The following is a 17,188-nucleotide window of genomic DNA, read 5'->3' on the forward strand; positions in this document are numbered from 1 at the left end:
CGATGGTTGCTACGTAAACTGATAGATCCCATTAAATCTTGCGGGGGCCAGGCTTTTCTACAGGAGCCGGCCCGCCTCAAGGTTATTAAAAATGGTCATACTCAATTTTTTAACGATGCCAAAGAAGCTGAAGCATACATCTCTAGATTTGGCACGGTTTAGATCCTGCAATGTCTTAGCAATTCTGTCGGCACCTGGCAGGCCTCGTTTTGTGTAGAAATTATGCAGGCTATACGGCAAAGCACTGGGGGAGAGGGTTTGGGGGGGTGGCACTCTTGGTTGTCCTGTTTTGTGCGCTGCCCTTCCAGCGGCAGCTGTTACTCAAGGGCAGTTCTTCCCCTTTTGGGGTGAGAATCAGGGTGGGGGGGAGTGGGAGGTTTTGGGTGGGTTAAAATCAATACAAATTTGTTTCAGGCTGCTGAGAAAGAGTGTTTTGAGGACAGATCAGTCCTGGCCCTTCGGCCCTTATACATGACCTCACACACGAGTAACAACGAACACTTAAAGATGCCCGTTTTTAGGCTGAAAAATCTAAGTACTCACAAATGCATGAAATAAAGATCCTGGCTTGGAACGTAGCAGGGCTCAACAGCAAGAATAAGAGAATGTTGATTTCAGAAGAACTTAAACTACATAATCCTCATTTTGCCTTACTCTCAGAAACGCACATTGCCGGCAAGGACAAAAAACTACTTAAACAACTGGGTTACCATATTCTGGTTTGCTCTACTTTTGGGCTTTCCACAAGAGGGGTGGCTATCCTCACAGACAAAAGATTTAAATCTGAAACACTGCAGACCTTTCATAGTCAAGACGGAAGATTGGCGATGGTCCAACTCCGCTTCAATAACTATACATATGTCCTTTGTGTAGTATACGGCTCTAATACAGATGATCCAAGCATCTTCCATCTACTGAACATAAAACTCTTGGATTGGGACGGGGAACCCATTATTATGGGGGATTTCAATTGTATAATGAATTATAAAATAGACTCAACTTGCCCAGAAAGCTTTCATAGGATGCGCAAAACCAGATCATCCATATATGACATCTGTCGTATTCACAATATTAAGGATGCTTGGCGATATCTACATCCGAACACACCAGGATACACGTATTATTCGGCACCACATAGATCTTGTTCTAGGCTGGATATGGCATTAATCAGTGACAACCTACTAAAACATAGCACGATGATCCTATGCCCTCGAATCTCATCGGATCACAACGCAATAATCTTAGCAATCACTATACCACATATCAGGGTTCCTCCCAGACCATTTTCCTTCCCCAGGTACTTACTTTCAGACGCACAAATTGTGACACAGCTTAAATCACACTTGACCGAATTTATGCATATTAACATCGAAACTGCTTCTTGTCTCATGGTCTGGGACGCCTGCAAAGCGGGTATTAGGGGTTTCACCCAAGCTTATGTGATCAGGAAAAACAATGAACACAGAAAGCACAAGGCACAGATCATCTCAAAAATTGTATCTCAAGAAGAAACCTTGGCTTCCGCACTCCGATCAAATACACCTGGGATTACAGAGATTAGCCTCAAACTCTGCTCACTTAAGAACGAGGCTAAAAAGAAATTTATCCAAAAGAGCAGCGCAAACATTCACAAATACAAGATTTCACAATATGATAGTGGAGACAAGATTGGCAAAATTCTTGCCTATAAGGTTGCCGAGGATAGAGCTCATACACTGATCACAAGCATTAGGGGCAGCAATGGAAATTTTGTTAACCCTTTGTGGAATTTCAATATGGCCGATACCCCATGTTAATAAAAGTTCATGTACATCCTAGATGTTGCCAACAGGAAGTGGATGGTGTGGACGTATGAGTAATTTGTTGCTTTAGGCCATATGTGCAAGGACTGGCAAAAACGATCATTACCGTTAGTTAGCTGGAGTTTTCTTACCGCCGTGTACCGCTGAACACTATTGCCATGTTAGCGAAGTATTTACAAGCCGTCGCTACATGGCGATAGCTTCAGGGATCGGTGGCGAAAACTACTGCTAACATTAGCGTGATGGCGCTAGGAATTCTGGCGTTAGCGGGCGAAAACCAATGAAAGGCCCATTAGCGGGGGAAAAAACGCACTTAAGGCAGCCCAACGTGAGTTGTTTTTGCCTCTATTGAAAAAAAAAAGCCTATCAGTCGACCTCCAATAGAAAATAGGCCAAAAAACAATGTAATGCAGAATGGAGCAGCCAGGGCCAAGTGAAGCACACATTAACAACCCCCTCAAGCCACCCAACATCCAAGATGACCAGGATAAGAGCCTGGATGCCTCACAGGACCTGCGCCTGGAGCTTGGATGCCTCACTGGACCTGCGCCTGGAGCCTTGATGCCTGGCTGGACCTGCGTCTGGAGCCTGGATGCCTCGCTGGACCTGTCTCTGGAGCCTGAATGCTTCGCTGGACCTGCCTGTGGAGCCTGGAGTGGGATGTGGAGGAGCTGTGGAGTCAATGAGCCGTGACAGTGTACATTGAGGCCCGGCGATCGCCCATACCTGGTGCTGAAGTCTGGCAGGTCGCATGCTGATCTGTTTGAAAAGACTGCCTTGAGCCCCTTGGAGCTGTGAATGGTAGAGGTGCTCCTGCACACAATCGTAGGGAGGTCTGCATCGCATACTACGATCCACCACTACACTGGGGTGCACGGAGGGGATTACCAATGGTGGGCGGCGCCTCTGTGCATTACATGCTGGATGATGATGAGCTGGCTGGACGCTGTTGAGGGTGAGGCCCCTGAGCTGTGCTGAACGTGTGTGGCTGGAGCACTGCAACTTCACGCGTAAGGGGGCCCTGCTGCATAAACTGCATCGGGAGGTTCACCAGAGTACTTGTCGGTGACTGTTGTACCCAGGCTTGTGAAATACCACCTGGCTGAGGCTTCTGCTGGTTGAGTCACAGATAAGGAGAAGGTGGGACACGTAGCTGAGGAGGCCTGGGGGTCGAGTTGCCCAGGCCTAGCACCTGTAGATGACGCACCCCCAGTGGTGGCTCATCCACTATGGTGGAAGAGTGTTGCCCCACTGCTTCCAAGCAGTGCAAGAAGAGGAAAAATCATCACATGATGATAACTTACTGATGTCATCGTGCGATGTTTCCTTTGCAGATGGGAGGGTGGTTAGGGCTGCTCCACTCACGGAGCAGAGCAGGGGCAGAGTGGCACTCCCCCTCAAGTGCGCAATGACTGTTTGGTCGGTCCACTCAGACCACCCAAAGCAGTCATGAGCACTGTCCTCTTCGCAATGCTGGCTGCATTACAGCCTGCATGGAGAACATGGAGAAAATGCCCACCACTCCAGCCCCTGGCTGAACACCTTGTCCCGGCACCAATGACCAATCCCAATGCCGCAGTGCAGCATTGTGTTTGGCTTAGGGGAGGGAGCCTGGCTGCCTACTTCTGTTCCTGGAAGCAGACTCAGGAGAGCAGGAGCAACGAAGACATGGGACCCGGTCTTGAGGTAAGATTTATCTCATTTAAATAATAACAACACCCGCTCACACCCCCACCCCTCACGTCCACGCCCAAACCAGTGTCCTTTCAGATGTTTCCGACCTCCCAGCTGACCAATCTCTCCTGCAGCACTTCTCAATGGTGGCCGCTATGCGGCCATGGGCAGCGGGCATACCATTGTTGTGCCAAAGGTATATATATGAAGCCTACCATTACATCGCACTCCATCACAATGCATACAAATACTAGGCATATTGCAACAGTAGACAAGGTGTTGGATAGCGGAGATGTAACTATTACTATTCCCACTTCAGTGAGTGCAACCCCAAAACTAACCCTTGTACCCCAAAGCAAACCCTGAACCCTAAAATTCATTTTGAGCCCCAAAACACACCCTAAAATCATATTTTACCCAAATACACACCCCAATTTTCATAAATAACCCCAAAACACTCCCCAAACTTCAAATTTTACCCCATATTAGAGCCCAAATTTAAGACACCCGAAACCCATACCCAACCTAAAACTTAAAAATATCCCATTACTGACCTCACAATGCGTTGTAATGGAATGCGATGTAAATGCACCTGCATTGTTGGGGTTGCGTTGTAAAGGCATTACATTGTGATGCCCTCGTTCTAATGGTCATCTCCCGTGCAAAAGGCAAGCCATAGGCAAGCTTGTCTGCGTCCGTTTGCCCCTGGAACGCGCTCAGCACCAAGCACCCTTCCTCTCGGACACTCCATCGCTACGACGCCAGCACCCTCCTCGCTATCAACCCTGGATGCCACATCACCTGACAGGACCAACCACTGTTCCAGACCGGATATCGACATCGCCATCACTGACGGCTACTAAATCACCCGCAAGGACAACATAATTGTTCATAAAGCTTCAATTCCAATGACGTTAATATGCAGGGATATCAGAATTAGAGGTGTGCAATTTTCTTTCACTTAATTAAATTAAATTCTTCAAAAATGACAGAAAAATACTCAAAAAGCAAAATCAGCATTTAGCTAGGCCTGGATGGTGAACTTCGCTCCGTTTGCGGAGTTTGCAGAGTTTTCTGCACTCTGCACTTCAGGACCTCGTGGAGTGCTAAAAACTCGGCTCCGCCTAGTGCAATGGATTTTTTTCCCCAACGGTAAGTTGATGAGCGCAAGCTGCTGCTCGGGTAGAATTTCTACCTGTGTGGCAGGAAGATCAGCCCGAACGGCAGTTCACATTGCACTCCGCCACTTGTGGAACTCCGTGGAGTTTTTTTTGCCACTTAGCGGAGTTTTGTGTAATGAAACTCTGCGAACTACGCCAAGGCCTGCATTTAACGCCATACTTTAACATGAAATGCTTCCTGACAACCATTTTGGAAGCCAACAAGCAGGTTGTGCTAAAGAAAATAGCTCAAAGAACACATGTGACATTAACAAACAGCCAGTAGCATTCTAGTCATTCGTGTTTTTCCCCGTTAACATTTTGCAAGAACAGGATGTAATTACGCCATGTGGAGAATGTTGTCATTTGGGAATTTTGAGTAGCAAGCATAATGTAAAGTTCCCAATATTACATGAGAGTCCCATGGTTTAATAGAAATTCCACTCCGTCCTATTTAGAATATATTAAGAGCTGGAGTCTGAACAAGGCAGGTCTGCTTATTGTGATCTTGTGCACTCAATCCGGTCAATCTTTAAGGCTGTTTAACCAATATGTAGATCAATTGCTGTTCCTTAGAAAAAGTGTCCTCTAGAAAACATTATGGATTTCTCAATACTCAATGTATAAACATAACACCAAACCCACTTTGTTTAACTTTTGCAGGGACTGTATGGACACAACAGATTTTATGTTTGATTTATCATGAAGGGCATCTTAACAAAACAGAAAACATTGAAACTGTAGATCGTGCTCCATGGCTTGAATATAATTGGAAAAAAGTGGATTTTGATAAGCGCCCATCGCCTCGCCTGATTACAACGCACCTGCCATATTACCTGGTTCCAAAAGGTCTTAAAAACAAAAAGGCAAAGGTAGGAAAGACTTTATTATATGATGCATGTTCCTACTCATTGTTTTAACCTGCTAGTAAAAACCATGATGTTCCCTCGTGTATGCACTGCACTGTGATGGATTTTGAAATGTGATATCCTTTTTATGTTTCACCTATAATAGAGTTACTTAGCTTTGCATAGAGAGAGCAAAAGGTTATGAGAAGGTTCTCGAGAAGAAACTCCTTGGCACGTCGACAAGGGAAAATTAAAGGCCCTATTTAAGGTTTGGAAGTGAAGAAGTCCCACTGTAAGTCGGTGGGGCTTCTGTCCCATCAAACTTGAGTTGGCCAACACGTTTCGTGCCCAGTGTCAGTCAGTTGAGCCTTAGTTGCCTCAGCTATTAGAAGACCTTTGCACCGATTTACAAACGTAAAGTTAGACCAGAAGTCTAACTTTATTACTTTTTGGTATTTACAAAGGTAAGTTACTACACCTCGTATTAAAAAGTGGTACTTTACTTTGATTCTGAAAGCCCTGTGGACCAATCTGTCTCCGAATAACTCTTCAAAAAAGGTTCTTGCAAATAAACCATTGTGGGGGAGCATACAAAGTGAATGCATGATTTTTAATCCCTCATCACACACTAGACCACCACCTACCCTGGACTCGGTTTCATTAGAGAGAGTCCAGATATTCCAATACCTAGGTGTCACATTAAGTGAAAACCTCTCCTGGGGTCCTCATCTTGCCAAATCCCAACTTAAATTGACCCAAATAGCGGGGGGAATACTAAAAATGACAAATGCCTCCACATTTAGACCTATAAGCCCTGGGCTTGAAATCTACAAATCAAGGGCATGAGCGGCGGCACTGTACGGAGGGGAACTATGGGGGCACACCGCTAAACCTGAAATTACCAAAGTAGAGAACAGATTTTTGCGACAGTTGCTCCTGCTTTCCCAAAGCACACCCCTTCTACCGCTAAGGCTCGACTTGGGTTTATTCCCTATCCAGGAGGAATTATCCATTAAACCCCTTAGGTTCTGGAGGAGGCTATGGATGACCCCCGAACTCTTGCAGTACAGAAATGAATTACAAGAAATACTGAGTTTAAGTAAGGCAGTGCATATTCCCTGGCTCACTTATGTCAAACAAGAACTATTGTCAATGGGCCTTGCTGATATGTGGCATAACCCGGCAACTGCCTGCAGTGAGATCTCAGGGAAATCATTTACGGAGTGCTATAGATCACGTTGCTCCAGTGTATGGCTGCATGATTCGCAGAACGGCACTATGGTAAAATCATTCTTAGAGATTAAATCTGCATATTCATTTGAAGATTACTTGAATGTGATTTACCCTGCTATGGCCAGGAAGCTTTATATACAATGGAGGTTCGGTTCCCTTCCAATAGCTAGCCTTACCAGCAAATGGTCACTGTCCAGGGTCTCTCAATGTCCAGGCTGTGGTGCGGACAAAGAGAATGAATGCCATATCTTATTTTTCTGCCCTCTCTACAGCAGAGCCCGGAAGCACTGGATTGTACCAATTTGTAGAAACTTAGGCTTCCGCAAATGTTCAGATGCACTAAGGATTTTTAAATCTGACACTGCAGGTCACATTGTGTTTGCCCTCTCCAAGTATCTGCATGCTATCTGGATTAAAAGGAGTTTTTTAATTTCAAATAGCGGTTAGCACCACTGGTTTCTATTAGATCATGAAATTGTAGATACCGCTTCAATACTGTATGCTTTTATTGTATTTATGATTTTAATTGCATCTTTTATGGCTGAAATACTGCCGAAATAAAGATTTATGAAAATGAATGCATTGTGAAAGCTGGCAGTGATAGTCTTATGGGGAGATTCCTGACTATAAAACCCTCCCCTCAGTTCGAACCCTAACTTTATGAGGTTGTTCCACAGTGGGTGAAGACGCTTTTTATTAAATTTAGGTTTGGTACTTTAGCAGTGAACAGTTATACACACAGAGGATGAGTCCAGAGACAGGTAACAAGCGATCATGTTCCATATGTCAGGATAGGGTGGAGACCATAGAACATATCTTGCTTTTCCGTCCACTGTATTCTTCAGCGCGGGCAAAGCCCTATTGTGGAGTCTGCAGTTCCGGCATGCCCTACTTGCTTTTCAAATCTTGAACTCTGATTGATTGGGGTACTTATAGAGCGCAACTATCACCCTACGGGCATCTTGGCGCTTGCATTGGGAACCCGTCCTGGTTTTTCCCTGTAAGATAACCCGTACTGGGTATCCCCAAGGTGAAAGCCAGGCATCCCGCCGCGGGGGGCCGTTGTGGAGATTAAGCAGGCTTGTTGCCCAGAGCTGCATAGTGTGAACTCATGCTTAGAGTGGGCACCGAAGCGAGAATTATCGAGTCCGTGGACAATTCGGTTCTGGACCCTGCCGCGTCGGGAATCGAACCCAGGTCCCGGGCTTGATCTCTGCTTCAGGGTATGCCTCCTCTAACCAGTGAGCTACACTTCTCTGACATGAGTAGACTAAGTGTTTTCTGTGTTAGCAGATTCCTACTGGCTGGGGTAGTGAATAGGAAGCAACTAGGCCCTCAGCTATAATACTAGAGTTTTGCACTTCAGATATTCTCGTAGGGGGAGGGACCAGGACGTAACTTTGTCTCTCGCCTGCTTAACAGAGCACTTGCGCTTTATCTATTTTGGTTGCCCTGCGGGATTTTCTGTGGTTTATAAGTGCACAATGCTGCAGTACAAGTGCCATTGTTGCCATCTGTTTGCTCATGTGATATGTATGTAGTTATATCCTAGCCAAATTGTCCATAAACTTTATCTTTGCATGTTAATGAGTTTAATAATGAAATGTATTGCTGTATTCCCTTTTACTGGTAACTGTTTTCTTGGTCTGTGATTGCACTTAGCTTAAGCTACTACTTATATAATGATAATCATAAATCTTACTCCTAGGCATGGTGGCCCATTTAGGTTTTTGTCTTTTGTTTGCACTTGTAGATCATCTTCTGAGAAATCACGCCAATAAAGGAACTTTTTTATGTACAATTTCAATACAATTTGCTGTATTGCTTAACCAAATTAATGCATCATCTTTTTAATTGTTTTATTGTTTTATTGTGCTACTTTAATGGCCTATGGCCGAAAAAAGTATTTTACAACTACTACTACTAGTAGCTTTACTACTACTAAACGTACTACAAGTAACTTTACTACTAGTAAACGTACTACTAGTACACCTATTACTAGTAAAGTTACTACTAGTAAACTGCTATGTAAAAACTTTTTTTCAGAAGCAAACATGTGCTTTGGGGGTTTATTTTCTGGAAAAAAAAGGTTTGTTCACACTATTGCTTCCACTCACCTGAATGACTGACAGGGCCCACTGAGGTCTAAATGGCTTCTTAGGTAGGCACTTGAGTGAACATATGTCTGCCTTAATGGGGTACCTGAGAAGATACTTAAAGAGGCTGTGACAGGCTTCCTGATGGAATTCCATCTGAAAATACTTGGGCATGCATTAAATATGTTTTTGCTTTTAGGTTGTGTCATTGTGTTGGACCAGCTGCTGGCAACCAGCCCAAGCAATGCCAATCAAGTACAAATCAATAAGTACACTCAGCAAGGAGGAAGACACCAGTACTGGATACAATTTAGCTTTAATTAAATACTGGCACATATCTCAGCATTGATAATTAATCATTAGCAGAATAGTTGCATGTATATTTATATTGTAGTGCTAGCACAATAATAGTGCAAATAAGAAGCAGGTTGAATTCACTCACACTGTAGTAAATTAAAAGCACAAACATAATTCTGTAGCACAGGAGAATATAGTCTTTCAACTTACAGTGGCAAAATAGTTGCACCTCTAAATATATGTGTGCAGTGCAATGCTCGCACAGTGATGGTGCAACACGCAACCTTGAATCAATTACTACTTAGTTAATTAGATATGCAATAATACTGCTCTGGTAAGTCAAGATAGAGCAGTAGATTCAGGCCTTTCACCCCCTAGGACTTAAATTTCCACAACACTGGGAAGTCTGCTCCAATCTCTCTCTCTTCCTCCCTGTGAATGGCGTGACCAGGTGCAGCAGCTGTGGGTGACAGCAGATCTGTATGACTCTTTCTGTGAGCTTCTCTGAGGCGGAAATGAAGTCCTGTGCACACGTATGAAAAATTATTGCGTTCTGGGTGTGCCCATCAAAATCAAATAGATGTCTGAAGTTTCTTGTTATGTAATCACAAAGGTCGACATCAGGCGTATTATGAGCAAAATGTCTTTATATTTATGAATTCAGACCAATACAACATGAAAATAAATCAGCCGACACGTGTTTCGTCACAACGTGTAGCTATTGTGACTCATCAGGGCTGTTTGAGGGTATTCGTAATTGTGTCGAAAGGGTACTGGTGGCCGGAACTCGGCGTGAGGAGGAAAATATCTCCCCGCAAGAAAATGAACGGCGGTAAGCCAAAACCGGCCGAGTACGTACGGTTTGATCTGGGTCAGTGAGAGAGAGATCTCGGATACGGGATCTGCATTGTATTCCAGGGTGACGAAACACATGTCGGCTGATTTATTTTCATGTTGTATTGGTCTGAATTTATAAATATAAAGAAATTTTGCTCATAATACACCTGATGTCGACCTTTGTGATTACATAACAAGAAACTTCAGACATCTATTTGATTTTGATGGGCACACCCAGAACGCAATAATTTTTCATACGTGTGCACAGGACTTCATTTCCTTTTGGTTGATGTGGGCCATGACCCACTCATTAGCAGGGGTTATTTCCTTGGGTTTGTTCCCCCTGACCAGGTAGCACCGGAAACACTTGATCTCTGTGACACCAAATCGCACACACTTGAGCGCCAAGCTTCCTCAACTTCAACCAAACCCTCACCACTGCTACTAGCTTCTCTGAGGCCTCTGCACCACTCCCTTTTATACACTAAAACTGGCTTACACTACATCATGCTCCATCCCTGCAACATTGGTTCTCGTGATGTTATCAGTGTTTTCACTAACCTAGGCTCACTCTCAGTGGTACCAATCAATCAACCTCCAAGAGCCTTCACACTACTCTCAAGCTCTTTCAGAGTCGGTATATATGCCTCAGCCTGGTAGAGTAAACACAACACATTGGCAGCACATGTAATTATGTCTAATAGAAATAGTAAAACAAACATCATGAGATCATCTGCTATCTTAGCTTGGGACATGGTTTTTCTGCATGCATTTTCACTCATCAACTTCTTAAGCTAATTAACTCTTTCATGTCACAATGTATTTTGCACACTATTCCCTATCTACTCCACTCAACCGCTTTGGGGAGTGTCAGTACATGTGAAAACCAAATCATTTCAGTGCAATCATAGGCAGATCCCTATGAAGTTCAGTAAACATTGCATTAAGCACCTTCACTCTTATATACAGATGATTAGTTCTTCCATGTAGCTTGTAACTCCTGCTGCCTAACCAAGAAATATGTCAAACTACTGATGTTCTCTAAACTGTTGAATGTAAGAGGTAGTGTGCATGAGTTGTTCAGCATCAATAGTCATGGGAATGGCTATGTCTTTTGTATACTTAGCAGCTATGTCAAGTTTGGTCTACCAATCTATGCATACTGTCTAATAGCTTCTAATCTAGTTAACTTAATAGTAAATGGGATTTCACATTCAATTAATCCTTGAACTTGCACATTCAGCTTAGCCTGAGTAGACAGGTACAAGATGTGGACACTTATATCCCATACCTGCCCAACTGGCTAAAAAGCTCAAACTTTCGCTAGCCCCGCACTGGACCATGATTAAGCAATCCTAAATGTAATAGATGATATGCACAAATCTCTCGATACAGGCCAATGCTGCCTACTCATACTCCTGGACCTATCGGCAGCCTTCAACACGGTAGACCACAAACTACTCATTAAGGCACTTCAAGAAAGGGTTGAAGCGGATAGGTGGTCTTACTGTGGTTCACCTCTTTTATACAGAACCGCACCCAAAGAATAAAAACCAAAAACTTCTCGTCAGACCTACTACCCTTTAACAGGGGTGTCCCTCAAGGATCAGTACTCTCCCCACAACTTTTCAACATCTATATGGAACCCCTTACCACCATACTAAAAAACACCAACATCCCCTTCCACCTCTATGTAGACGATACCCAGATCTATCTGGAAACCTCCTCCATTGAAGACATTCAGAGACTGAACAATACTTTAAGAGAAGTCCAACACTGGTTATCATGCAACCACTTGAAACTAAACCAAGACAAGACGGAAATCCTCCTCATCTCCAACAAGGAGAAGTACCCCCAAATCACAGAATGGCTGAAAGCTATTGATGCTCTCAACTACAACCTCACCATAGCTGATTCTGTAAAATCGCTGGGAATCACTCTGGATCCTAAATTAGACATGAGCAAACACATCAAGGAAAAGAGCGCAAAGAGCACCTTCCTCAACATTAAACTACTTAACAAAATAAAACCCTTCATCCCTCTGAACGACCTCAAACAAACCACTCAATCCCTGGTGCTGTCCAGACTGGACTACGGAAATGCAACCCTCACAGGATAAAATGGCTCCCAATCGAAATGTGTGCCAACTTCAGAACTGACTGCCTCACGCACAAAGCACTGCCTACCGCCTACCTGGCCTTCAAACCCCAGAAGGCCGGTTAGACAAGAGTTATCAAGAAAGAAGAGGGGCCCCTTCAGAACCAAAGGAGTAAGGCACTATTCAGTGAGAAGAAAGAAAGAGTCCTTTGGACAAAGCTATGTTGTCTAAGTGCTTGACAAACTGCTACACTTAAAACCTATCCGAAACCGCACCCTTGTCACTCACTCACTCATACTGGAGACGATTGGACCATATATAATCAACAAGTTAGTAAAAAACAATAACATTATCTAAAAAACAAAATATACAAACATAGATTTATTCACAAAATCTAAAATGAAGAAAACAGTACAATCATTGGCATTATGTCTAGCAATAATCACATAAACAATACATAGTTACAGTAGACTGACAAAAGACATAAAAAATAAATGCTAAAAGAAAGAGAGTGTAAAACAGACAAACAAAATATGTCTTTTAAAATTTACATATCTGTGATAAAACAATACAAATGACGTGGAACTTGGTGTTTTTATAATTTTCTACTCATTCTACCGCCTGTGTTTACGGATTATGTGGTTAAAAAGGCATCGACGCGTTTCGATGGGTGTAAAATATTTCCATCTTTATCAAGACAAAATGATGGACTCTCTTGAATTGATTAAAAGGCTTTTAAACAAGACCAATAGAAACCTGTATAATAAAGAAACACAAACATCAGTCCATTGTTTCCAATCTCTAACTAATTGTCACTAGTATTCAGTTATTATATCAACAGTTGTAATGTATGATAATGACTAGACCTAACTTTCACAATCTATGTTTGTATATTTTGGTTTTTAGATAATTTTATTGTTTTTTTACTCACTTGTTGATTATATATGGTCCAATCGTCTCCAGTATGAGTGAGTGAGTGACAAGGGTGCAGTTTCGGGTAGGTTTTAAGTGTAGCAGTTTGTCAAGCACTTAGACAACGTAGCTTTGTCCAAAGGACACTTTCTTTCTTCTCACCGGTTAGACAAGAAGCCTAAGGAGTATGAACACTCTACTCCTTATCCCTCCGAAAACCCGCAAACAAAAAACCGTATCTCGATCATTTGCAGGAAATGCGCCCAAAATCTGGAACTCCATACCAGTCCATATCAGGACCAAACCCTCCTACTTAAAATTCAAAAGGCAGCTCAAAGACCTCCTCTTCAGCCGATCTCTCCCGAATGGATAGCTACAGCCTAACTGCCAAAGCCTGCCCACAGCAGCACAGTCACTTTGACATTAAGACCTCTGCCTCACTCTCCTCATGACTACTTCCTATATCCCCCCTCCCTGATCTAATCTCGTCATGATTCATTGTGCTTTTTACTACGACATTACGTAAAGCGTCACGAGTCATTGTACATACTACTGTGATAACATATCTTACGAGTGACATTGTGCTCTTTACGACGATATTATGCGAAGCATCATGAGTCATTGTACATACTAATGTGTTAATGTATCTCACGAGTGACAATGCTGTTAAGCGCTCCGATACCTTCGGGTCTGGCTAGCGCTATATAAAACTCTTAAATAAATAAACTAACTTAAATATATCACATATGCTGATCACAATATGAACACACATCACTTTCTCTCTTCTAGTTTGTATGAATCTGTCAGTGAGTCCTTTTTTGCAATTGTGGCAAGGGTCATGACTGTTGTGTCCATTCAGCACATAGCAGATCATAGAGTGAAACATTTCCTTTGCTGAACTAAATTTGTGATATGACCGGATTATTAATTCTTGCATGAAGAGCTTGTTTGCATCCTATCCAATATGTAACTACAGAATAGCTCCCTAAGGTGCTAGCCATGCTCTCCCCAGCTCCATAATACATGGTACAATAATCTTCTCCTTTGAGCACTCATACTACCTACAGTGATACAAAAAGGGCAACATTTAATTATACTATTTCCATTTCATATTCATGATACTGAACCCTCACAGGAGTTCATTGTAGCTCAATTAGTCCAAACGTATGGTGAATGTGTTGTCTTGTCACCTTCCAAGTCATCACTTTGGCAGCCATTCATTTGCGTCCAGGCACCGGCACGTTGCAGAGTGAATCCACCCCTTCTTTGGCTGTGATGTTGGGTGCTCACAGTGCACAAAAGACAGGGAGATCAGAGATGATGTTATCTTATACATTCGTCCGTAACCATATGGCTTCCATACATTGCAATCATCAGAGTGACCTGGAACCACATCTTTGGCATGGATCTCTCCTTCACGATTGTGGAGTGACACTGCAGGTGCAAATACAGGCACATTAGAATTTTTTTCAAAAGCACACAACATAAGAACTTCCTACTCCCTGGCTTAATATCTCTCCAGCTTCTGCTTTCTTTCCTGGATGATGTGATGCAACCACACCTTCCTTCCAGTGCACCCAAATCCCCGTTCCCCTGTTTGGGTAGTATCTGGAGGGCCAGCTCTTTCCTCTATTTGTGTAATTTCCTCTTTCTCACAGATTAGTTGTTCAATCTTGTCATGTGTTTGATAAGATGCAGCAGTATCTCCCTGATTGAACAGTAGCACTTTGACTTTTCCTCTATAATGTGGATCAATATTTCCTCCCAACATTGACATTCCTCTGATAGCTAGGATAGACCGTGGGCAATTCTGCCATATGTTCTCTCTGGCACTTTTACTCCTACCAAAGGGAAATCACCTTGGCTTGTCCTGTCATTGAGATAAATGGGTCTGCTGCCCTACTGGCCTATGGATTAACTCAACCAATGCTCTGATTTGGTTGTTACTCCATCCTTTCAACTTCTGATGTGCTTATAACGTCCTCACCACTCCTTTCAGTAAACCATGATGTTATCAGTGGTTTCGCTAATCCAGGCTCACTCTCACTGGTACCAATCAATCATCCTCCGAGAGTCTTCAAACTATTCCCAAGCTCTTTCAGGATCAGTGTACATGCCTCGGCCTAGTAAACACAGCTCCTTGGACGCACACCCATGTGTCTAGTAGAAATGGCAACACAAGCATCACAAGTCACCTGCTATCTCAGCGTGCTACATGGGTTTTCGGCATGCATTTTTACTCATCAACACTACCTAAACTAGTTAACTCTTTCCCGTCACAATGGTTTCCATACAGTGTTCTCTATATACTACAGTCCCTTTTTTTGCTCGGCCCTGGAACAAAATCTGTTTTCGGATTTAGAAAGCCATGCAAATCCCTATTTGTATGGGTTTACATGACTCTGTGAAAACGCAATGTAGTGCATAGGACTGTGAGATGAAGTCCACACCTTAGACAAGAGTTGTTGTACCACTTAAAAAGGAGGTTGCCATTAGTTTTATTGTAAGAACATCCATAGAGACCTTATTCTCAAGATGCATACTCCAACTGTCCTACCTGCAAACATCAACATTCCTGACATTAACTTACATTCTGGAATACAGAATGAATCCCTAGCAATGAAAGTAAGAAGCAAAGCAAACATTAGAATGCCACATCACCTCCCCCTTACAACGCCAAAAAGAACAATGAAAAACAAAAATGATACACCGAAAAGTCAGAGAAATAACAATATTGTATGAACTTAACATAAGTGTGTTAACAAACACAATCCTTGAAGTGAAGGGGAACCCTCTTAACTCTAAGAGACTTTCTCCTTTCTTCTTGTGTTGCGGGGAAATCTTCCCTACATGCTCCTTGCGGTTGACATTTGACAATTCTGTTAAGGTTCCAAACCCTATGATCATGGGTTTTGACTGCATTACCCAAAAGCTTGATGACCTTCATGGGTGACCCAAACTTAGATATAACCACACCTTTTTTTGGCAATTTTACTCTGACCCAGTCACCAACAAACAACAACCGTTTTCTTCACAGCCTTACTCGAATTAAAGCACTCTTTCCTCGTTTCCATCTTCTTCAACTCTCTCTCTTTCCACCCCTCTGGACAGTCCACCCCACTCCCAGCCTCCTTTCTTCTAGAAGTAACCCACTATGGAATCACCTCAGTGTTGGCCGGTCTCCCCTTGAACAACCGGAAGGGCGCAACCCCTGTAGAGGAGTGTGGGGCAAACCTGTACTCACACAGCTTCTTCCTAGTCATTACCTGAGACCAAAGCTAACTGCATCGCTTCCTTAAGCACATTTACAAATCTCTCCACCATGCCATTACATTCGGGATGATACAACGTAGCCCTCTTAAGTTTGATACCTCTCTCTCTCAAAAATTCTTCAACCACCAGAGAGGTAAATTGCAGCCCGTTGTCTGACAAAATTGAGGCTGGAAACCCTTCCCTCTCAAACAGGTCCTCCATAAAGTTAATTACAGCACCAGATTCAACTGAGTTGACAATCTTAACTTCATAACCATCTAGAGAACATGTCAAGACAGACTAGAACAAAACAATCTTGTGACCTAATTCTAACTGAACCCAAAATGTCTACTGATATGTCCACACATGGACCACTCCCTTGTTCTCTGATCACCATGGGCTGCAACCTACACTTGAGTATTTCGTGACTACATGCACACTGAGAGAAATCTCGCACCACCCTCTCAATGTGCACATCCATGACCAGACACCAGTAGGCCTGTCTGATCCTCTCCTTGGTCGTGGCGATGCCCGTATGACTTGCAAGAGCATTGGCCACAAGTTGTTTTCTCAAACATCCAGGCACCACCGACTTGCTACCCTGCATAAGTAATCAACATAGCCAACTCATCCTTTATATATCAAAAACCTTTCAGCTGCTCCCCACAATCTCGCTTCTCAACCCATCCTTCACATACTTTGACCATCACTTATTGTAAAGTCAGATCAACATCCAGGCTTTCTCTCCACACAGCTTCTGATACCAAACCTTCACTACCAACACAAACGTTTAACTCCTCAACCTCCTCACCAGCAAAGTAATCACAACCATCCAGGCAATTGAAACTATCCGAACTACCACAGAGCCTAGAAAGACAACATGCCAAAACTTAAAACTCAAATTCTTGCGGACCTTGAGAATGTGGTCTCTAAGGATGTTCTTTTTGGGGAGCAGTGACAATTTGTGTTTTGTAGGACT

The 17,188-nt window shown here is 43.2% G+C and overlaps 1 protein-coding gene across 1 annotated transcript in view; it reads left to right on the forward strand.

Annotated features, from left to right (window-relative positions):
* Window positions 1-17,188, forward strand: part of LOC146817855 (amine sulfotransferase-like) — a 320,350-nt gene that overhangs the window by 102,843 nt on the left and 200,319 nt on the right. The window contains exon 3 of the mRNA XM_085611338.1: window positions 5,300-5,508. Coding sequence (XP_085467464.1) covers window positions 5,300-5,508 — 209 coding nt within the window. The remainder of the gene's footprint in view (window positions 1-5,299; window positions 5,509-17,188) is intronic.

The sequence above is a fragment of the Triturus cristatus genome, chromosome 6, assembly GCF_964204655.1.
Source record: "Triturus cristatus chromosome 6, aTriCri1.1, whole genome shotgun sequence".
Classification (NCBI taxonomy): domain Eukaryota; kingdom Metazoa; phylum Chordata; class Amphibia; order Caudata; family Salamandridae; genus Triturus; species Triturus cristatus.